General features: G+C 42.2%; 1 protein-coding gene across 2 annotated transcripts; it reads left to right on the forward strand.

Moving 5' to 3' along the window:
• Window positions 1-18,616: 18,616 nt before the first annotated feature.
• Window positions 18,617-22,280, forward strand: LOC133800761 (UBA domain-containing protein 7). Of its 2 annotated transcripts, none has more exons than XM_062238813.1 (6): window positions 18,617-19,283; window positions 20,465-21,111; window positions 21,256-21,314; window positions 21,420-21,515; window positions 21,606-21,782; window positions 21,932-22,280. In XM_062238813.1, exons 1-6 carry the CDS (start codon window positions 18,781-18,783, stop codon window positions 21,968-21,970), a joined length of 1,521 nt encoding a protein of 506 aa, XP_062094797.1. In that variant the 5' UTR covers window positions 18,617-18,780; the 3' UTR covers window positions 21,971-22,280. The 2 variants fall into 2 exon arrangements, with proteins under 2 accessions (XP_062094797.1, XP_062094796.1); XM_062238812.1 differs by having other exon boundaries at window positions 18,627-19,283; window positions 20,444-21,111.
• Window positions 22,281-24,626: the final 2,346 nt, after the last annotated feature.

The raw sequence follows: 24,626 nt of genomic DNA on the forward strand, positions 1-24,626 counted from the left end.
AGTTTGGAAAAAGAGGGAAACCAGGTAAAGAAAAAACCTAACTGGAACTCTCCCCCGAGCTCGAACTTGGGGACCATGAAATTCCCCCGTCTTCAGAGGAGGCGGGGGGAGTGCCTTCCCTATATGTGGGTGATAACCTCGAGAGGTCCCTATAATCGTTGGTCCCATACTGAACGGCTATCCCGTTCCACATCTCATCCGTGATGTACATGGTGTCGTATTTCCCGAGCCCACTATCAAACCTATGGACACAGTCATCTACCCAACTCCATATGTAGAAGTGGTATCTATCCTGTGGGCACGAGACTAACCTATTGGGCCTGTGTTTTAGTAAGGTCGGGGACCACATTCTCGAGGTAGGAAGGACTTTACCTTCACCCGAATCCGAGCTCGAGGCTTCATCATTAGCCTCATTCCCAGACAGCGGGCTCCTTGGGCGAACTGGAAGTGGCGGCCTCGTTTCTCTCCTCGAAGGAAGGGCACCTGTGGGCAGTGGCACCTGCTCCCAGTTTTCATATTTTATATTGGACCAGTCAAAGGTGGACTAGCCCTCCCCCAAAATTCCACACTTTCGGAGCTTATCCTCGTGTAGAAGGTATAAGAGGGACCTCCTGCCATGTGGGAGTTGGAGCAGGGTCTCTCTATGCTCCTTCATTGTATTGTCGGGAGTGGGACGCTGAAAATTGGCTGAAAGACAACATATTTCTACTAAGTACGGGTCTAAGAGCTAAAGTCACGAGCATGGAAATAAAGATAACAAGAATACTTACGAATCCGCCTGAACGAATAGTGTCGAGACGGGGACAAACCATCTGTCCAGAAGAAGGCCCTTTTGAAATCGGGCGGATGATTGGGAAGATCTTCAAAGACCTTCTTCTCCCTGGGAAAGCTCGAAAGGTAATAAAAGCCATCCCCTCCCCGAGCTCGGGAGGGGTTACTTTTTAGACAAAAGAGATACAAGATCTCTTGAGGCGAAGGTCCTTTCCACCCCATCTCGTGGTATATGGACCTCAGGGCAGACAGTACCCTGTAAGAGTTGGTGTTGAGTTGGAACGGAGCCAACCCAACGAAATCCGTGAAGTCCTTGAAAAAAAGACTTCAAGGGCAACAGAGCTCCTGCCCTCATATGTTCCTGGCTCCAGGCCGCGTATTTCACACTGGCGTCGCGGACCCCAGGGGCGAAGCAGCTCCGTTCATGGTTGGCCGGAGGTCGACACTTCAAGGAGCCTGACAGGCTAAGGCCGTGGAAAGCCAGGATGTCATTTATCTAGCTAGTTGTGGTAACCGAGCTCCAGTAGTGCTCAGCCTCAAACATTTCTCTCCCCGGCTGCGAGGAGGAAGGTTCCCCCATTAGTGAGAATTTGAGCTCTCCCGGATGGTATGCGATAGTAACCTTCAACGAAGGATCAAGAGGAATCAGCCTAGGTCCTGAATTCGATTTCGGATAGAGGGCCTCTTGAAGAACTCTCCTCTTCCCCTCTATGACCTCGTCAATCTAGCGGCGGTAGTGAGCTCGAATGTCCTCTTGTTCGCGCGCAAGCTCGTATTCTCTTATCCGACGTTGATTGCGGGCGAATAGCGATTCTGGGCTCGGAGATTTTGGCTCGTAAGGGAGTGCCAGAAACGACCCCCACTATCTTTCTAGATTCTGTGACATCTAGCGAGAAAGAAAAAATGGTGAGGGCCAGGCATGCAAGAGTTCCGAGCTCGAACTTACGAGCTCGGGGTTTAGGAGCGAAACAAGCTAAATATCAGGACCCTTATTGAAGAATCAGGGCGTGCGTTCCACGAAAAAAGAAAGGAGCGTGGATAATTTTTTGAAAATCCCAAAAGTCAAGGGAAAAGAAAGTGGCGGTTAACCAGGAAAGGCAACCTTGGGTTTCGAGCATTTATCAAGGCCCATGTTTTTACCCGAAAACTTAGTGTACAAGAAACGTCGCCTAAAAAATTTTCAAAACCCAGAAAATTGGAACTTCACTCAAATATGAAAACTGGGTATAAGCCAGTGATGTAAATCCGGTACGGAAGTCTAAAAAGCATAAGAGTCTATCGGATCAAAACCTCCTATCGTATTATGCTAAGGATGTAAACTAGTATATACACATACACAGCAATAACAGTTTGAATAAAAACTGACAAAATGGAAAACAAAGATTGCTTACTTACACAATAATGGCGACGGCAGAGAGATTGTCGATTGAAGAAGAGGTAGCAAATAAGAACTCACTGACTCGAACAGACCAGGATTTCTTTGTTTCTTTGGCCGAGAAAACATGCGCGGGACAGAAGCTTTTTAGGAAGGTCTCTGGTTTTTTTTTTTCTTCTTTTCTTGCTTATGGTGAACAAAGGTGAAAAAGAAGATGAAGAGTGGGGTCTTGTATATATAGGTGGGAAAAAGGAATTAATCTGGAACGTTGAACAAAATTCTTGCAAAATCCAACGGTCAGGGATCAATGACAAGATGGCGCCGAAAAGGTGTCAGACGGACGATCGTGGGCGTGTTTCCAAGGTACTCAAGTACCAAGAATGAGCAATACCCAATTGACGCGTGTCCATTTTCAAGAGTATATGACGGTACAGTTCTCAAAGAAAGTAGTTCAAAAGTTTCCTTCTCTTAGGATTCGAACAAATACTTTTGAGGGGGCAAGATGTTACACCCAGATTTCGAGCTATGTTAATTATGACCTCGAAAGTTGGATTCGCAAATAAGTGGACTCATAAGATTGGAAACATGCTCCACGATTGTATGTCGAGCTTGCAGGATATAGACGACCTCGAGTATGGTGACCTCGAAGTATTCATGATCTCGAAAGATAGCTCCGAGAACACATTCATCTTCAGGGACGACTTCGGATCAGGGGACCCGAGCTCGACGCACATACGATCTCGAAAGCCATGTGGCCTCGGGAGATGTTTCTAGCTCGATAGATGACGGGAAACCTGGGAAGCTAAAGCCTTAGAGATACGCGATAACCGCCTTGAATATCTACAAGTGTTATAAATATGAGATGTAATCCTCATTTATTATTGTAAATCCCCTAGAATCGTGGGATATTATTTGGTCAGTTATACGTCTCCTGGTCTTCAGGGGACGTTTCCTTTTATATATGATTATAGGTATTTAAAGTCATTTATTTTACAAAAAGAGTAACTACCCAAAATATGTGGGATAGTATTCTGCAGCCTTCTCTATAAATAGAGAGGCCATGCACCATTGTAAAGGACCGAAATTCTGATCCTTGAGAGAAAACTCTGGAGAATTCATTCTTGAAGAATTCCTAGAGATAATCTTGAGTTTAATAACAAAGACTCGTGGACTAGGCAGATTTAATTGCTGAACCACGTAAAAATCGTGTGTTTACATTGTTTTACTTCAATTGGCCATTATCAACTATTGTTTATGTGCTCTTCTTTCACTGTTTGACGAAAAACGGCGTCAACACTATTAAAACCAAAAAATTTCATTATCTACGCACTTTATATATAGAAGAGATATATTAAACGATATGATGTTTAATCATTTTAATTCACATTCTAATACTAAACAAACATAACTAAGATTAATATCTTCTGCACCCCTTCCTACATATATGCTCACATTCCTCCTACCAAATTAAGTATAATAATCAAATTTCAAGAAACTTAAAAATAATAAGTACATTTTTTCTCTACTCAAGCAATTAAAATTATGAATAGTATAAAAATTGAAACTTCTTCCTCTTGAATCCATTTATTCCAATTCAACCATAAGTTTTCTTTTTTTTCTTTTTAATAAGAAATGTAAAAATATAAGTTTGTATGTAAATGTAAACCATATATTATAATGCCAAGTGTCACCATAAATCGAGACATCATATCTTTGATGTTGAACAAAGGGATCACCATCATTCTTTATTCTAATTTTCCCTCCTTAATTTCTTTTTTAATTTTAATTACTCATTTATTTATTTATTGAGTGGCCATCGATTTCATACTAATTTTAATTAACTTTTTCTTTTCTACTACTTTTGCCACTTTCTTTTTCAAAAAAGTCATATCCAATGACTTTGTGAAAAATGTGAAGAGCTTTGTGTGGATTCATTTTGCCACACATATATGCAACAGTTTCAGAACAAAGTGAATAATTTAAAAGGACTTGTCGAATTTGCACATGCTCTATCTGTATTATCATTTTCATTATAAAAATAAATAAATAACATTATTATTTATTTATTTATTGACTTCTTCCACTTTCACCGGAGCTACATATAATATTACCTATTTTTGGGGATGTTTTAATTCTGAAAGTTTACAATCTTCAAAAAAGTTTTTCTTTTCTTTTAAATATGATGCCCTTTTTTTTAATATCAAAAATATCATTTTTGGATCGGCTATATACTGACCATACACTAAAAAACATAAAATAAATTTCCCTAAAACAAACATAAAAATTAAATTTCGTAAACTCTCTCTATTTTATATATATATATATAATCATAAAAGTAATTTTTTTCTTTAAACAAACATTTATCCGATTATGTAGTGTCTTTGCTCGGAAAAAGTTTCATATTTTACAAATAAAAAAAAAATGATGAAGGTGCATTAGACTATTGTGTCTCACATAGAATACGTGTAAGAATATTGAACTATTAATAAGAACATGTATAACTCCACTAATCACCAATTGGTTTTTAAATGAAGCTCATGATTCTTGTCATGATATCAAGAGTCAATTCTCTAGCGGACATTCGATCTACACCGATCAAAAAGAGTGAGTCAAGCCGCACGAGATCCGCATAGTGCAAAAAGACACTTGAGATCCAAAAAAAATAAGCGAGCTGAAAAAAAAAATGGCATGGTGCAAAATGACATTTAATGTTGTGTGAAAGTAAGTAAATGTCCATGTTTTTAATTTTGAAGTAAAATAGTTTAATCATCTATTTAATATCACATATTACCAAATATACCATTTAACAAATTACTATTTTATTCTAAATATTTTAATATTATGGTATATGTATATTAGTTTTGTTTAATTAGTTTTTATTTTAAAGTTATTTTGATTTTTTTTCGTTTTGTATAGGTTGTTGAATGATATACCATACCACAAAATATATATACTGAGTTGAAAAATAATATACCATCAAAACTTACAAAATTATTACTCAAAAATGTATATACTATGCTAACAAAATTATATACTACCATTAAAATGTATATACCATGATACAAAATTATATACTACCACTATGTATAATAAAATAGAAATTAAATATCACAAAAAAAAATTATATACCATACCACAAAAAATATATACACTAATTGGAAAATAATATACCAACAACCTATAAAAAACTTAAAAAATCAATATAACTTTAAAATAAAAACTAATTAAACAAAACTAATATACATACACCACTATATTAAAGTCATACAATCCTAAATAAATAAATAAATTATAAAAAAGAGTAATTTAGGTAATCAACAATGTAAAATGGTCATTTATCTATAATTTTAAAAATGAGGACATTAGTTTCTTGATAGCTTTATTTTGGGCCATTTCCTATAATTTCTCACAAAAAAAATAGGTCACTTGTGATCAGGTGATTCAAGATTGGTGGGCAAAAAATCGCCACCATCGTCCCACATGGAAATATTGAACCATTAATAAGAACATGTGTAACTCCACTAATCACCAATTAATTTTTAGATAGAGCCTCATATTTCTTGTCAAGTTGTTATTTTTGTTAGGAATTGTGGATGCCAAAAATCCACCAAGTAAGAAAAACAAAAGAAGTTTCTAGTCCCTTAAAGAAGTAAACAGCTAAGGGGCACCAAAGGCGCCAAGTACGCGATGAAGGCAGAAGGTTATTATAGGCCATCAAAGTGTTAAACACTCGCAGGGCTCTAGGCCTCACGAGGTCATTCCAGGCCCCCAAGCCGCATCACCTTGTTAGACGCCTTTGTCATGCACACATGGCCCTTATCCATGCCCCTCGAAGTTAAGGCCCCAGCCTCGCGAACACTACTCTAGCAGCACCCCGTTGCACCCCGCACATGCCAACACCTCATGCGCCTAGCCTTGCCCCGAGGTGTCTCACACCAAGGACCTCACGCCAAGAAGACATTTCGCACCTAGGATGTATCCCATGTCTCACCAAGGCATGCGCCTCGCGCCCGCGCGCAACAGGGACCTCGCGCCCGCGCCCACATGCGCCTCGCGCCCCGCGCGCACCAGGGGCCTCGCGCCCCGCGCGCACCAGGGGCCTCGCGCCCGCGCGCACCAGGGGCCTCGCGCCCGCGCGCACCAGGGGCCTCGCGCCCGCGCGCACATGTGCCTCGCGCCCCGCGCACATGCGCCTCGCGCCCGCGCGCACATGCGCCTCGCGCCCCGCGCGCACATGCGCCTCGCGCCCCGTGCGCACCAGGGGCCTCGCGCCCCGCGCGCACCAGGGGCCTCGCGCCCCGCGCGCACCAGGGGCCTCGCGCCCCGCGCGCACCAGGGGCCTCGCGCCCGCGCGCACCAGGGGTCTCGCGCCCCGCGCGCACCAGGGGCCTCGTGTCACGGGCCGGTTATTTGGGGATTCCAACTAGACGGAACGTGCGGCACTTGCAGACTCTTCAAGATAGCAAGTCAGCCTACAACACACACCTACAGGCAAACAAACTCAGCGGTTAGCCACATACACATCTCGGACATGCAACGGTCAATAACGAAGTATGAGCAAGCACAAAGCAAGTCATTCCTAGGAACGTCCACACAACACAAAGCACACAACAAGGCAAGTGGCACACAAAGGCCCAACGAAGGTAACAAACAAGTAACACATAAGCAACAAGGAAGTACACAGGGGCAAGTATGGATAAATGTTATTTCATTAATATATAGCCTTGATAGGGCAAGGGAGTACACAGCTTTGGCCCCTATCTGCTGATGGCCATGGTGCTTCCCTAAGTCACCAGGTCACCTCCCCCTAAGGAGCCTTCTAGGGAAATAAAGTCTTCCCAGGAACATATATGATTTTTGTCTGGGAGACATATGCAATATTACAAAACTGCCACTACCCTATCCCATGAGGTTGCTTGGTGGAAGACTTGACTAATGATCAAGCACCAAGGCATGCTCATTACAAAATGGCCCCATGTGGGTGTGCCAAAGGGGCAGCACGCCACACTCTCCCCCACTCAATCCTTCGGCGCCCTCGACGAAGTAGCTTGTAGATCTTCAATCTTCTGCGTGAGCTTCTTCAAGTCTTCCGCCCTTTCCCAGCTGATCTCGTCGTCAGCGAGCCCCTTCCATTTTACCAGATATTCTTTATGCTTTTTACGGTCAGTGGTGACCGTCCTTTCCGCCAGGATTTCTTCAGGTTGACGCTTGCTCCTTGGCTGAACGATGACTCCTCCTCTGGTTGACTGGTTGCGCGCTGGATTTGCTGGATCTTCGTGATACGGCTTCAAGTTGCTGACATGAAGGACCGGGTGTATCTTCATCCAGGCTGGTAGTTCGACTTTGTATGATGTTAGGCCAACTTTTGAGATGATTGAGACCGGACCCTCGTACTTGCGGACGAGTCTGATGTCTTTGTCCCCTCGGAATCTCAACTGTTCGGGCCTCAGCTTGATTAACACTAAGTCACCTGCTTTGAACTCCAGTGGTCTGCGCTTCTGATCAGCCCACTTCTTCATTCTTTTCGATGCTTTTTCTAAATAAGCTCGGGCAATCTCTGTCGTTTTCTTCCAGTCTTTTGTGAAGTGAAAGGCTCGCGGGTTTCGACCGCGATATTCATCCACTGTGTGGGGTAACAGTGGCTGCTGTCCATTAACAACTTCAAAAGGGCTCTTATTCGACGAAGAACTCTTTTGAGAGTTGAAACAAAATTGAGCTACATCGAGTAGTTGCGGCCAATTCTTCTGATTGGCATTGACAAAGTGGCGCAAGTACTCCTCCAACATCCCGTTGAATCTTTCTGTCTGCCCATCTGTCTGCGGATGGTAGCTCGAGGAAATGTTCAGTTGTGACCCCAAGAGATTGAACAGTTCGGACCAAAAGGTCCCAGTGAATCTTCCATCTCGGTCACTAACAATATTCTGGGGCACTCCCCAATATTTGACAATGTGTTTGAAAAATTGTCTGGCTGTCTCTTCTGCCGAACAGTACTTCGACACTGGGATGAAAGTTGCATACTTCGAGAATCTATCCACGACCACCAAGATCGCACTTAAATCTCCTGTCTTCGGAAGACTGGTGATAAAGTCAAGCGACACACTCTCCCATGGTCGGCTTGGGACTCGCAAGGGCTCCAACAACCCAGGTGTCTTGTTCCTATCGACCTTGTCTTGCTGGCAGACCAGACAGGTCTTGGTGTACTCCACTACATCGTCTCACATTTGTGGCCAGTAGTATCCCTGCTTCAAGAGGGCATGGGTTCTCTACCACCCTGGATGACCTGCCCACAGAGTGTCATGACACTCGCTTAGTAATGTCCTTCGCAAATCTCCAGCTTTCGGAACATACAAGCGCCCCCCTTTAGCCCACAGAAGATCATCCTCCACCCAGAACTGGCGAGTCTTGCCTTCTTTTACGAGCTTCAGGATGGTCCTGACAACTGGGTCTTTCTCCAGGTTTTCTTTAATGCGTTCCTTGAGTGGAGTGTTCACCACGCTAGCCGATAAACTAGCCATGATCTTTAGAGTCGCCAACTCCGCTTTACGACTCAAGGCGTCAGCTGCCTGGTTCAAGCGTCCTGCCCTGTGCTCAAAACGGAAGTCGAATTCCGCCACAAACTCCTGCCATCGAGCCTGCTTAGGGGTCAGCTTCGGCTGAGTAAGGAAATGACTCACAGCTGCATTATCCGTCTTCACCACGAACTTTGACCCCAGCAAGTAATGCCTCCACACTCGCAAGCAATGTATAACTGCGAGGAGCTCCTTCTCCTGGGCAGTATACCTCCTCTCAGCTTCAGACAGCTTGCGACTTTCGTATGCGACCGGGTGGTCCTCTTGTACTAGTACCCCTCTCAGAGCATAATCTGATGCATCCGTCTGTACTTTGAAGGGCTTGCTAATAGTTGGCAAGGCAAGAACAGGATCCTTCATCATGGCTTCTTTCAAACTCCTGAACGCTTCAGCACACTTGTCAGTCCACGCCCAAATCACACCCTTTTTCAGAAGCTCGGTCAAGGGTGTCGCCCTTCTTGAGTAGCCGTCCACAAATCGTCTATAGTAGTTGGCTAGACCCAAGAAGGAGCGGAGTTCTTTCACGTTTGTGGGGGCTTTCCATTCCTGGATTGCCCTCACCTTCTCCAGATCCATACGAATACGGCCACGTTCCACCACATGGCCTAAGAACTTGATGCTCTCCTGTGCGAACGAGCACTTCTCTCGCTTCACATATAGCTGGTTCTCTCTCAACTTCTGAAACACTTGAGCCAAGTGTTCTTGATGCTCTTCAATCGAGGCGCTATAAACCACGATGTCATCCAAGTACACCACCACGAACTTATCTAGATACTCGTGGAATACTTGGTTCATTAGTGTACAGAAGGTAGCAGGTGCATTTGTCAACCCAAACGGCATTACTCGAAACTCAAATGCTCCGTATCGAGTAACACACGTAGTCTTTGGTTCATCCCCATCTGCAATCCACACCTGATAATAGCCCGATCTCAAGTCCAACTTTGTGAAGTATTTGGCTCCACTTAGCTGGTCGAACAAATCAGCGATTAGAGGAATGGGGTATGTGTTGCGAACTGTCACCTTATTGAGAGCCCTATAGTCGATGCACAGTCTCAAGCTCCCATCGTGCTTCTTCTGGAATAGCACCGGTGCGCCATATGGCGCCTTCGACGATCTAATGAAGCCTGCCTCCAATAGCTCTTTTAATTGCTTCCTCAATTCTTCTAGCTCAGGGGGTGCCATTCTGTATGGCGCTTTTGTTGGAGGTTTCGCTCCAGGCACCAGCTCTATCTGGTGATCAATCCCCCTCTTTGGTGGCAAGGCTTTGGGGAGTTTATCTGGCATCACATCCCCATACACCTTCAAGACCCTCGTAATTTCTAGTGGAACAATTTCTTCCACTACTTCTTCGAACACGGTGGGTACAGCTACATAAGTCGGCTCCTGCTTTCTCACACCCTTCTTGAACTGTAAAGCTGATAGAAGCTTCACAGCAGGGGGTGGCTTCACCTTTGCAGGTACCATTGAAGGAGTCTCTCCCATTATGAGTAAGCTTCCAGTGGCAGGAATTGGAATGGCACCTTTCTCGGTTAGAAAGTCCATTCCCAAAACTACATCGAAGTCGTCCATATGGACGACTACCAAATCAGTCTGCCCTTCCCACGTGTCGATCTTCACTTTTACCCCTCTAGCCACGCCAGATGTGGCCAAGGCTTTGGAGTTGACCGCCTTCATGCGGCCTGCATCTTTCTCCAGCTTTAGTCCCAGTCGCTTTGCTTCGAGTTCAGAGATGAAGTTGTGGGTGGCGCCAGTATCAATCATCACGCTTTTGGCAGGCTTGCCATTGATAGCAGCATCCACGAACATTAGCCCTTTCCCCAGGGTCTTCTTCCCTTTCTCGCCATGCTTCTTGAGAGCGTTCAACAGGCGGACAGCGCCCATGTGCGCATACTCTTCTTCTTCCTCTTCTCCTTCACCCTGTTGTTCTTGGCCAATGAGGGCATTTATCTTGCCCCGGAATTGGCAAACTGCCGACTTGTGTGGGCCTTTGCAAATCCAACAAGCAAGCGGCTTCTTCCCTACAGCAGCATCTGTCCCACTGGAAGAATTGGACTCAGCTGTCCTCTTCTCTCCCCCACTCTTACCCTGCCAGGACTTCCCAGACTTCTTACTCCCGGCGCTACTTGAGCTGGCTGGAGGGGTAGCCCTTTTCGGCAGGCTACTCTCCGGAGTGTAGTCTGTTAAGCGTTCGGCAGCAGCTTGAGCGGTGGCTAGATCAGTCACCCGCTGTCTTTGAAGTTCTTGCTTGGCCCACGGTTTCAGTCCCTCGAGGAAGCAGAAGAGCCTGTCCACTTCGGACATGTCTTTAATATCGAGCATCAGTCCCGAAAATCTCTTTACATACTCTCGGACTGTCCCGACTTGTTTAAGCTCTCGTAACTGGCGACGAGCTATGTAAGCTACATTTTCTGGCAGAAACTGCGTCTTTAATTCCCTCTTCAGGTCCGCCCAAGATGTGATAGTACACCTGCCATTCTCTATATCATCATACTTGGTCCTCCACCACACCTTGGCATCCCCCGACAAATACATGGTAGCCATGGCGACCTTTCCATCTTCCGAATCGGCCCGCACGACTCTAAAGTAATGTTCCATGTCAAAGAGGAAATTCTCCAAATCCTTTGCGTCTCTGGCCCCATTATAGGGCCTCGGCTCGAGTACTTTGGCTCGGCCATATTCCATACCTATCGGCCCTGTTGCAGGGGCATTCCCAACCGCTCGCATGGTCAGGTTTACCTTGGCAGTTAGCTCAGCCATTTCTTCTCTGAGCACACCGACTGCCTCCCTGCAATCTTCCGTTGTGTCATTTATTGAAACTTCTTGTTCCCTTAGCATGCGCTCCACTGCCGCGATGCGCTCTTCCCACCGAGGGGAAACAGAAGTACTTGTTGGAGTGTTTCTTTTCTCCAACGCGATAATTCTGGATAGAAGAACATCATTCTCCTTCTCCAACGCAGCTATGCGATTGTATGCATCAGACGAACTCGAGTCCTGACTTGCAGAGGAAAGATCCCTGACCCTCTCGTCCAGGCCATCTAGTTCCCCTACTCGCTTCTCAAGAGCTTCGATCCTCTGAGTGTTGCTCACCATAGTGTGTTTTTGCCAAGCGCTTTCTAACATGGCTCTGATACCAACTGTCACAGGCCGGCTATTTGGGGATTCCAACTAGACGGAACGTGCGGCACTTGCAGACTCTTCAAGATAGCAAGTCAGCCTACAACACACACCTACAGGCAAACAAACTCAGCGGTTAGCCACATACACATCTCGGACATGCAACGGGCAATAACGAAGTATGAGCAAGCACAAAGCAAGTCATTCCTAGGAACGTCCACACAACACAAAGCACACAACAAGGCAAGTGGCACACAAAGGCCCAACGAAGGTAACAAACAAGTAACACATAAGCAACAAGGAAGTACACAGGGGCAAGTATGGATAAATGTTATTTCATTAATATATAGCCTTGATAGGGCAAGGGAGTACACAGCTTTGGCCCCTATCTGCTGATGGCCATGGTGCTTCCCTAAGTCACCAGGTCACCTCCCCCTAAGGAGCCTTCTAGGAAAATAAAGTCTTCCCAGGAACATATATGATTTTTGTCTGGGAGACATATGCAATATTACAAAACTGCCACTACCCTATCCGATGAGGTTGCTTGGTGCAAGACTTGACTAATGATCAAGCACCAAGGCATGCTCATTACAAAATGGCCCCATGTGGGTGTGCCAAAGGGGCAGCACGCCACACCTCACGCCCCGCGCGCACCAGGGGCCTCGCGCCCGCGCGCACATGCGCCTCACGCCCCGCGCGCACATGGGCCTCGCGCCCGCGCGCACCAAGGGCTCGCAGTGAGGTCACCTCACCTCGCCCCCAAAGGCTTCGCCCAAGGGTCGCGCATGCCTAGCGGCCACGCCCTCAAGGGTCTCGCCTAAGAATCACGCGTGTATATAGCGGCCTCGTCCCCAAAGGCCTCGCCCAAGGGCCACGTGTGCCTCGCCTCGCTCACCGGCCACGTCAAAGGCCTCAAGAGACATAGCCTCCACTAAACACCCTTCGGCCATATATCAGGAGCCTCGTAGTATGGGGGATGCAAAGTGATGGTTTCACAAGATAAGCCCCTCATCTCATTTGTAGGCATCATGCCTCATCACACACGCAGCAGGCCCCGTTGAAGAAGCCTTATCTCTCTTCCTGAGCTTCCCTACACTTAGTAGGACGTGGAATAACCATTGGGTACATAGTACCCGTACGTGTACGGGTGCATGACGTACAACCATGGGGAGGACAGAAGCATGACCCTGACACCTGTACCACACAGGTAGTGGAGGTACGGATCAGCCCAGAGAGTGGAGGCACTATATGCACGCCTCTGACTATGTACCAGGCTGACACTATGATCCTCTGCTCCACCACTCTTCCCACACCACTGCCACCTGTGCTATTACCCTGACAGTGTACTTTTGTACTATTTTGTCTCACGGGACCACCATGTATAAGGGGCCATTAGAGCCCAGCTATAAAAGGGGCTTGACCCCTCAGAATGAGGGGTTGGAAAATCCATTGTAAGGAGAGGCTATTGAGAAATATACCAGGACTTGCTCCATCATTTATCTGTGTTTACTTTTCCTTAAAGTTTATTCTTAGTTCTTATATAAACATCACTTGACTTACCTTTGAGTTTTCCGATCTAATTTCGTTGACGAGATTTCACCGTCAACAGTTTGGCGCCGTCTGTGGGAAGAACAAGCATCAAGCCAGTGTTCTTCCATCACTTCCAAAAAAGAAAGATGCTAAGACGTTCAAAACGCCTACGGCAAATACAAGAGGTTGAGGCTCACCGAGACGAAGTAGAGCGAAGGGCCTCCAAGAAAGACTCCCCTCCGCCCGGGCATGGAGGTGGGTCGGAAGAACCTCTTCCCCCAGGGGAGGAGAGGGAAGCATCGTCCCCAGCTATCCAGCCCGACAGAGGTCATTCAGAGCCACTAGTGTATCCACTTAACCGGCCCCGGTTGACCCCGCGCTCAGGCCACCAGGACCCCGTTCCCTCGACGCACTGGCCAGGCAAGGGTCCCGGGGTACGCTCGGTAAGTGCCAGCTCAAGGACGTACTTCTACAAGGATGAGATTCACGAGTTCCATAAAAAGACTCGAAGGCTGGAAACCATGATAGAGAACATGCAGGAGGTTTTAGACGACCTACTGCAAGGGAAGTCAAGCACACCCCTCCCTAAGCGTAAAGGGAAGGGGCATGAAAAAGGGGAAAGCACCGTCCCTGTAGACGATGGGAGGACCCAACTTTCCACCAGTAAAACCCCCCAGGCAAAGTACCAGGGGGGACCTAGGCCAACGAAATGTCCCCAGGAGCAAAGGCGGAGGGAAGGTGATGGTCGTAAGAATGAGGCCGAGGTCCCCTCAAAAGAAGCACCCCCTGGCCTAAGAAAAGAGCCCCATGGAGAGAGGTCAGAAGTAAGAGACGTACCCCCCGTGGATCCCCCGAAGGACACAACCAAGGCAAGGGACTAGCCCGAGAACCCGCAAAACTCCTTATGCAAAAAGAGGAGGGGACTAGACACCAAAATGCGAAGCCCTCGATGCAAGATCACCACTACACTTGGGGGCACATGGATGACGAAGAATTCGACCGTGATTCACCCTTCACAAGGGAGATTCAGGCTGAGCAAATGCCCACTGGCTTCAGAGAGCCACGCATGACCCCGTACGAGGGAACTACAGACCCAAAATATCACTTAGACTCCTTCAATAACTTGATGAGGTTAAGAGGAGTCAACAATAGGGCAAAGTTTCATTGCTTCGTCGTTACGCTTAAAGGAGTGGCGTACAAGTGGTTCAAGAGGTTAAGGCCAGGAACAATCAAATCATGGCAGCAACTCTCTAATGAATTCCTTCAGCAGCACCATGCAGCCTGTGACTACGTCATGCCGACTACCAACCTCGCTAACATAAAACAAGGCGAAAATGAAAGTTTGAGGGACTACATCCATAGGTTCAATATAGAAGCAACAAAGGTGGGAGATTTAAACAAAGCGGAGCTCAAGATGGCTATTACAGCCGGAGTTCGTCCGGGAAGCAAGTTATGGAGTAACATGCTCAAAAGGGAAGTTCCAGATTTGGACGACTTCGAGAGAGAGCACAGAGGTACATACGTGTGGAAGAGGGCCATAAGAACTTCCAGGTCGAAGAAAGCGAACCTTCCTCCAGTGGCCATACTCCCAATATGTCTGGGGATTCCATATAGAAGGGGGGCATCGTGCTAGAGGGGTCGCTGGCCAAGTTAGAGATCGAACGAAGACCCTCTAGCCGTGAAAGTCCCCACCTGAGGGGAAACCACCTCAAAAGCAAACGCCTTCAAAAAGGGTCTCTAAAGTAGACACCTCCAAAAAGGGGTCTGCAAAGTAGACACCTCCAAAAAGGGTCTCCAAAGTGGACACCTCCAAAAAGGGTCTCCAAGGTAGACGCTTGCAAAAAGGGTCTCAAAAGTAGACGCTATCCAAAAGGGTCTCAAAGTAGACGCTTCCGAAAAGGGTCTCAAAGAAGACGCTTGCAAAAAGGGCCTCAAAGAAGACGCTTGCAAAAATAGTACTATGCCTAATGACGAGAAGGACGCTTCTCGCAAGATATAATAAGCGCGCGCGAAGATATATAAAAGGATAACTAGAACCCAAGGGGTCAATATATCCTTACAGGTGCAACTAAGGCGCACCACAGAGAGGCCTACCGAACCCCCTTTTCACGTGGGTTCCAAAGGACCTCGAACATGATTAAAAATAAAAAATAAAAAAATAAGAGGAATAAAAAGGAACAGAAGAGTCTACAAGAACGCCTAAAGGCCTCCCTATAGACTGGGGGGCAAGTGTGGATGCCAAAAATCCACCAAGTAAGAAAAACAAAAGAAGTTTCTAGTCCCTTAAAGAAGTAAACAGCTAAGGGGCACCAAAGGCGCCAAGTACGCGATGAAGGCAGAAGGTTATTATAGGCCATCAAAGTGTTAAACACTCGCAGGGCTCTAGGCCTCACGAGGTCATTCCAGGCCCCCAAGCCGCATCACCTTGTTAGACGCCTTTGTCATGCACACATGGCCCTTATCCATGCCCCTCGAAGTTAAGGCCCCAGCCTCGCAAACACTACTCTAGCAGCACCCCATTGCACCCCGCGCATGCCAACACCTCATGCGCCTAGCCTTGCCCCGAGGTGTCTCACACCAAGGATCTCACGCCAAGAAGACATTTCGCACCTAGGATGTATCCCATGTCTCACCAAGGCATGCGCCTCGCGCCCGCGCGCAACAGGGACCTCGCGCCCGCGCGCACCAGGGGCCTCGCGCCCGCGCGCACATGTGCCTCGCGCCCCGCGCACATGGGCCTCGCGCCCGCGCGCACATGCGCCTCGCGCCCCGCGCGCACATGCGCCTCGCGCCCCGCGCGCACATGCGCCTCGCGCCCCGCGCGCACCAGGGGCCTCGCGCCCCGCGCGCACCAGGGGCCCCGCGCGCACTAGGGTCCTCGCGCCCCGGGCGCACCAGGGGCCTCGCGCCCCGCGCGCACCAGGGGCCTCGCGCCCGCGCGCACCAGGGGCCTCGCACCCGCGCGCACATGCGCCTCACGCCCCGCGCGCACATGGGCCTCGCGCCCGCGCGCACCAATGGCTCGCAGTGAGGTCACCTCACCTCGCCCCCAAAGGCTTCGCCCAAGGGTCGCGCATGCCTAGCGGCCACGCCCTCAAGGGTCTCGCCTAAGAATCACGCGTGTATATAGCGGCCTCGTCCCCAAAGGCCTCGCCCAAGGGCCATGTGTGCCTCGCCTCGCTCACCGGCCACGTCAAAGGCCTCAAGAGACATAGCCTCCACTAAACACCCTTCGGCCATATATCAGGAGCCTCGTAGTATGGGGGATGCAAAGTGATGGTTTCACAAGATAAGCCCCTCATCTCATTTGTAGGCATCATGCCTCATCACACACGCAGCAGGCCCCGTTGAAGAAGCCTTATCTCTCTTCCTGAGCTTCCCTACACTTAGTAGGACGTGGAATAACCATTGGGTACATAGTACCCGTACGTGTACGGGTGCATGACGTACAACCATGGGGAGGACAGAAGCATGACCCTGACACCTGTACCACACAGGTAGTGGAGGTACGGATCAGCCCAGAGAGTGGAGGCACTATATGCACGCCTCTGACTATGTACCAGGCTGACACTATGATCCTCTGCTCCACCACTCTTCCCACACCACTGCCACCTGTGCTATTACCCTGACAGTGTACTTTTGTACTATTTTGTCTCACGGGACCACCATGTATAAGGGGCCATTAGAGCCCAGCTATAAAAGGGGCTTGACCCCTCAGAATGAGGGGTTGGAAAATCCATTGTAAGGAGAGGCTATTGAGAAATATACCAGGACTTGCTCCATCATTTATCTGTGTTTACTTTTCCTTAAAGTTTATTCTTAGTTCTTATATAAACATCACCTGACTTACCTTTGAGTTTTCCGATCTAATTTCGTTGACGAGATTTCACCGTCAACAGGAATAATTTAGAAGAATTTATTAAAATTACAAACAAAAATGAAATTAATAGATATTGGTTTTACATTTGAGCAAGCGACATATAGGTTATTCAAATAATTTAGTGTAAAATATAATCGTTTAGTATAAAATAAAAATTATTATATTACGAAATCCTCAATTATGACTTTCTTTAATATATATATATATTAAAACAAATTTTTTTTTAAAAAAAATCATATGAGATCCTTAAAAAATAATAAAAACAAATAAATTCATTCCTGTGTGCATGACATGAATGTATGGGGTTTGTATATTGCCCCACTCGAAAAGTTTCACATGGAAAAATGCTACAATAATGTCTTTTATAATTTATAAATTATTGGATATTGAGATTATTATTAGAGTAATCATCATAATATATCTTCATTAATCGTTTACTTTAATTAACTACATCCATCAAATACCACTAATTGCTTCAAATATACAACTATTAACGCTATTTGAATTTACTCCTCTTCAAAAACCAAATTCTTGGCCATGATTTTAGACAAACTAGAACATTATGAACTTAATCATTTAAAATTCTTCCATAATTTGTAAATTAAGGAATTATTAATTACCAAATGTCTTGATTTCAAAGTCTACCTTCTTAATCAGTTCAAAACTTTTGTGCCTTTGTTTAATTATTGATTACAGATAATAAGGAGCGTCATTGTGGGAACATATTCCTCCAATATAATCAATCTCATATAAATATATATATATATTAATAAAATGATATCATACACGTACACTAACAAAATAATATATATAATATATATATTGGATAATTATTTTGTAGTGGCTTCATTTTAAGTTCTATTAGTAAGACTCTTAGTGTTCTTGACTCGTTAATGGTTTTTGGCGCGATTCTTTTTTATAATCATGTATATTATAGCTATTTAGATCATATTACAAATTTTCAAAAAATTCTAAATAGTTTACGGTACCAAAAATTAAATTCAAATGTTAACTTCCACAAGAAAAATATATATATATATATATATTAGTCGAGCTACAACAATATAATCAATCTCATAAAAATATATATATATATATTAATAAAATGATATCATACACATGCCCTAACAAAAAAAAATATATTTATGGAACTAATTGTGGGGTAAGGTAGGGACAAGAAGAGAAGAAGAGCACAAACGCCACTTGTATAATAGTAACCAAAAACATCTTTCCAGGTAACCAAACAGCCAGCCAGGCCTAACCTTATTCTCATCATATCATTTCATTCCATTACATTCCACTTCTCACTAAAATTTAATCAATTATTTACTTTTCTCTTTATAAATTAAATTATATTTAAATAAAACACTTTTTCAAGAAAGTTCCTTGTTTATTTTCGGTGACACTATAAAAGGAGACTCACGCTTCATTGCTTTGTTTATTTTTTATTCTTTCTCATTACTACTCTTCTCTTCTACTCTCTCTACTTTCTCCGGTATTGGAGGACTCACTCACTCATTAGCTTTGACCTGAAAAGGGATATGGACGAATCTTGGCGAATGCCGATGTCCGAGAGCCCCCACTCGCGGCGCCGTTCCACCGAGCAAGCTGCTGCTACTGTCTTCGCTGACTCCTCCCATGCGCTCGATCCCGAGGACTTCGCCGACGTCTTTGGCGGTCCGCCTCGGAGTGTCTATTGGAGGAAAGTTTCGGCTGACTTCGTCGGTGCTGCTTCGAACTCCTTCTACGATGAGATTTTCCAGCCGCAGGAGAGTTTTAACTCCGGCGGAATAGGTAGACGGGGATTTCCGGCTCTTAGGATTCCCGGAGGGAACGATCTTGGTTTCTACGGCGATGTTTTCGGATCGGATGGTCGTGATGATGGTGGAGAACGGAGGTCGAGGGAACGGTCGAGGCCGAATTCGAATGCGAAATCGAAGTCGAAGTCAACGTCTTCGTCTGTCCTGAGCTCGGAGGAAATGAGTCCGCTCCGGCCGGTGGTCGGAGAACACGTGGCGCTGTCGGATTTCGCTTCCAAGCTCAGGTACTGTGTTTGTGTGTGACTATGACATTGGAGATGAATAACTGTTTCTTTTGCTTCAGATAAAAGAAAAAAAAATTGTGATTATATTTGCACCAAAAAAATTAATTAAGACGCTTTATTTTTATTAAAAACTAATATATAATATATATTTTTATCCATTTGTGCTCATATTACTCTAATTTTTTTTCGTGTTCTAATACATATAAATAATATATATTTTAAATATTTAAATAAAATAAAATTTTAAACAAAATAAACATAAAAATTTGTCAAAATAAGTGTTTTTTCTAAAAAAATTATACGTTATTTACAAAAAAAAAAGTATGAAAACGTGATAAAATAATGTTATTGAAATTAAAAAAAAAAATTAAAGAATGTCAAAATAAATATTGAAAAAAATGTTAAAAATTATTATTTTTTAATTAATAGGGTTGCTTATATATATACTTTTAGGGTGCCAATACAGTGTCCTGAAAAACAAACAAACTATTATGTTGATTTTACATTTATACCCTTACATAGTAAAACACCACCCACTTGTGATTTAGCAGGGTAGAATGGTAATGTCAGAAAATAGAAGCATGGCAAGATGAATTTTGTCTACAACTTTTTTTAAGGAATATTACTGTTGTTGATTGTGAAGAGTTGAAGAGCCATATTTAACCTTTTGAGAAAGTTAATTCACTATCGGTTTGTCTTTACAGAGAAAGGTCTCTCTCTATAGGTTATATATATATATAATGAGTGAAATGGACAAAGAGTAATATCTAACAATAATACAATAAATTAATGTAATTAGGAATTAAGTTCACTGTTATTTTAACCAATTAGTAAGAATAATGGGTGATAGTAAGAGTGCATTCTGGAGTATATTTTAATTAACATATATTTAAGTAAGCTTGAAAATGACAATAAGGGGACAACCCATGTTGTTTATGTCACAATCCATATCATTAAAAATAAAGCCTTGTCTTATTATTATTATTGAAGCCACATTTACAATAGTGAGGATATGAGGTCACCCACACTATTTAAAATAATTGAAAAACAATCTAAATTTTTGTTTAGCTTTTTTCCAATTATGTGTCACATATGTTCGATTATTTAGGATATATAGTATTTTTGAGTTGCCAATACTAAATATTTATATATTTACACAGGCCAATCAATGTTCCATGCAGACGAATCTCATCGACATTAATGCATGCAGAGGAAAGTTTATTAAAGAAACAATTAGGCACACACAATATTAATCCAACTTTCTTCTATGGCAGCCGTAGTCCTAATGATAATAATACTAATAACTCCCCTGTGGAGCCTCAATTCATGGAGACTGACCAAAACATCATCCATAATTGGAATAGTACCTTAGAAAATAAGTCATCATCTCAATATTTTGGGTTCTCCAGAAGGGTCTCCTCCCCTGAAACCGTTAGTGTCAAGATCTCTCTAGACGATGTTGACGAACAGCTCAATTCTCCAGCCTCTTCCGCCGTCTCTTCTTTATGTCATGATGGTACTACCAATCAATCTAAATCCGAGACCCATGGGACCATTGAAGAAGAATGGAATAATAATAATCAGGTTGATCAACACGAAGATGATGAAGATGATGAGGATGATGATGATGAAGCTATGAGTTCTTATGTGATTGAGATTGGTTCAGATTATAGAGAAAGGACACCATCTGATAATGCTGTTGGTATTGATGATGCCATTGCTTGGGCTAAGGAGAGGTTTCAAACGTATACTACTAGTATTGCTTCTGAGAAAAATCTCAACACTAGTGTCAAGGAGGATAAAGAGTCTTCTAAATTGGTTGAAGAAGGTGATCAATTTATAACCCACTTATTAGTTTCTTAAATGAAAAAAGTAATGATAATGATCCCCAAACTTACATGAAAATCATCTCTTAATTATACTTGTACTTAAATACAAATGCTGTTATTAATTTGTGATTGATGTAATGCAGAAATGCGTAATTCCCAAGAACAAACGGATAACAAGCATGAAATAGTTCAACCTTCAGAGGTATATATTATTGCTATAAAGAAATTAAGATATTAACCCTTTTTTGCTTAATGTATAATAGTATATATTGACCCTTTTGTTTTTGCTTCTTTTCTATTAAATCAGTCACAGATGGAAATGAGGTTACAAGATGAAAATATAAGGTTGTGGTCATCTGGAAAAGAAAGAGATATACGTTTGCTTCTTTCAACTCTGCATTATGTAAGTTCATCTTCTTTGAAATAATAACAATTAATTAAAATAAATAAATATATTAACTGATACACAATTGTGTTTTGGACCTTGAAACAGATTTTGTGGCCCAACAGTGGGTGGTCAGCAATATCTCTGACAAAGTTAATAGAAAGCTCACAAGTTAAGAAAGCATATCAGAAAGCAAGGCTGTGTCTTCACCCAGACAAACTACAGCAAAGAGGAGTAACACTCCCTCAAAAATATGTTGCCGACAAGGCCTTTTCCATTCTCCAAGTAAGTTTTTTTCCCCCACACCTTTCATTTTGTTATATTTCAAAATTATATTGTGTCAAATTGCGAACGGGTATTAAATTTTGGTGCAAAAGTTAGAATAATCTTAGAATTAATCTGAGCATTTTGATGCTATGTTATGTTGATTGTAGGATGCATGGGCATCGTTCATATCCCAAGATGTGTTTTAGTGGCTAATTAATTCTGTCATTTGGAATTGGAACTAAGTTTTGACTTAATGCTATGTGGTGAACGGTCGAATTTAGAGAGGAGCTAGCAAGTTTGGATGTTTTTTGAATGATGGGGAGTGATTATCTATTGAGAAAACAAATATATATTATTTGCATGAAGACTTGGTCTGCTATTGTGCACATGTTAGCTCTCTTATTCAACAACGCTGTAATATTGCACCACCCTAGATGTTTTCTTTTACCTTATTTGTTTCAAATTATGTACATATTTTGAGTCACCACAATAAGATGGTTCGATGCTTTTGTTGTTTGGTTGGTCTCAAGACTCTTCATAAAAACACACACAATTTTGCCACTCCATTCCCATTCAAGCACTTTTTGGGTGAGTTCGTTTCAATCTTTGTTCCTTTTCAAATCATACTCTAGTATCTCCACGCCAACTCATGGCAGGTCACTATGTATTCACAATTACTCCAAAAAGCAGAGTTTGACACCTGTTAGGTACTTGTCAAATATGCACTGATGATGAATGAAATATTATGAAAAGAACCCATGTGGACTTGTCTAAAATTTGAGTTTGGTACCTTTTTGGTACTAGTTAAATATTATATAAATGAAATATATGGATGAAAATAAAAGGTGGTACTTGTCCAGAACGACTCATTTTTGCAACAAAACAAGTTTAAACAGAGCTAACCACTCAATGAATGAGCTAAAATAGCTACATTATAAAAGAAATGGTACTAAAAGACCCTACATTAAATCCTTTATTTTAAGCAATCTACATTAATTGATCTATATTTGGAGACAACTATTAATTATTTTAAATATATTTTATTATTGTTTCCTTCTTTTTCTCCCTCGTTCCCTCCATTTCTTCCTCTCTTTTTTTCTTCTCCGCTTTCTCTCTTTCTATCTCAATAAAGAAAATGTCTATTTGTACGGTTGTTCTTAAACTTTACATGTTTTGGTAAGTTAGACCTCAAACTAATTTTTTTGTTAAATTAGTCCCTAAACTTTCTATCTATTGGCAAATTAGTCCCTACACCATTAAATGACCAAACGGTGCCATCAAATAGAAAATTTAGTGACCATTTTGAAAAAGAAAAAAATTGGAGACCAACTTGCTAAACCAAAGTTTAGGGATCATTCATACAAATAAAAAAAATTCTTTTTATCAATTATTTATCATCAATATTGAGAATTTTTTTTTTTTACATATTTTGATGTTCGCAACACATAAAATTAAACTTATTATAGTTTTATTCAAAATAAAATTAATGAGATAAGTTTTTTCAATTAAACTTTAATAATATTTATATTTACTTATTCTTATTTTTATTTAAGATAATAAAAATTAAATTTTATAATTTTATTATTTGAAAATTTGAAAATTTATTGAGAAGTATATTTCAAAGTCACTTTTATTTTTTAAAATATATGGATGGTTTTCCATGCATCTTTTATTTTCTTCATCATTTTTCTAAATTAAACACCCTTTTTCAATTTTCATTTAATACACACTTACTCATTTGTATCGAATTGTTTTTACACTCCTTTATTTTTTTCTACACTAAAACATAAAAACTACTTTCATGTATGCTTCCATAATTTTTTAAAATAATAAACTCTTAAAATTTAATTTTTTTTGTCTTAAATACAAAATTAGAATAAGTAAATAGGTAGCGACTACAATGCATCCACTTTTTTGATAATACTGGTGAATCATTTTTCTAATCCTAAATTATTTGACAGTATACATTGTAGCTATCTAGAACATCCTACAAATTTTTAAGAAATTCTGAATAAATTATGGTACCGAAACTAGAGTTCAAACTGTCTGTTGCACGCGTGTCTTTTTTTTTTGTGTATGCATGTAAAATTTGACAATTTGAACCATATTTTCGGCTTCGTAAACTATTCAGATATTTTTGAAAATTTGTAGGAAGTTCTAAATAACTACAATATATACCGTCATATAAATATTTTTTGGCTATATCTATCTAGGTACTGAAAATAGAAAAAATTATGCACCAATATTGTTAAAAAAGTAGATGCATTGTAGTCGAAGTAAATATATATTATTAAAAAAATATAAAAATCTCTTTAATTTTTTCAAGTATAATATTAATTTTTTGTGTTGTGAACATCAAATATGTAAAAGGAAAAACATTCTCAATATTGATGATAAGGATTTGATAAAAAGAAAAATATTTATTTGTATGAATGATCTCTAAACTTTATTTTAGCAAGTTAGTCCCTAATTTTTTTTTACAAATTGGTCCCTAAACTTTTTATCTATTGGCACCGCTTGGGCATTTAACTATGTAGAGAATAATTTGCCATAAGATATAAATTAGGGTCCAATTGGCAAAAATAAAAGTTGAAGACCAACTTGTCAAAACATATGATATGCCTAAAAAAAAGTTAAAAAAAGTTAAAATAGTGCTTCAGTATGTATATTTATATCAATATTATATTGTTTTAGGCATTTTTATGTTCTTAACCCATTACTTAGTTATTTTGTAAATATTTAAAAAGGATATTAACAGCATAAATACATAAATTCATGCATGTACTGTACTTAAATACCTAATTTATTTTTTGATAGCATAAATACCTAATATTTATTTTTTGTTGCAACTGATACTTTTTC

The sequence above is a fragment of the Humulus lupulus genome, chromosome 9 (genome assembly GCF_963169125.1).
Source record: "Humulus lupulus chromosome 9, drHumLupu1.1, whole genome shotgun sequence".
NCBI lineage: Eukaryota > Viridiplantae > Streptophyta > Magnoliopsida > Rosales > Cannabaceae > Humulus > Humulus lupulus.

Excerpts from the sequence above, each read along its gene's own strand:
- LOC133800761 (XM_062238812.1), top strand. The coding sequence starts at position 18,781 with ATGGACGAATCTTGGCGAATGCCGATGTCCGAGAGCCCCCACTCGCGG. Across the intron at positions 21,315-21,419 it reads AAATAGTTCAACCTTCAGAG|TCACAGATGGAAATGAGGTT; the intron begins GTATATATTATT and ends CTATTAAATCAG. Across the intron at positions 21,516-21,605 it reads TTCTTTCAACTCTGCATTAT|ATTTTGTGGCCCAACAGTGG; the intron begins GTAAGTTCATCT and ends ACCTTGAAACAG.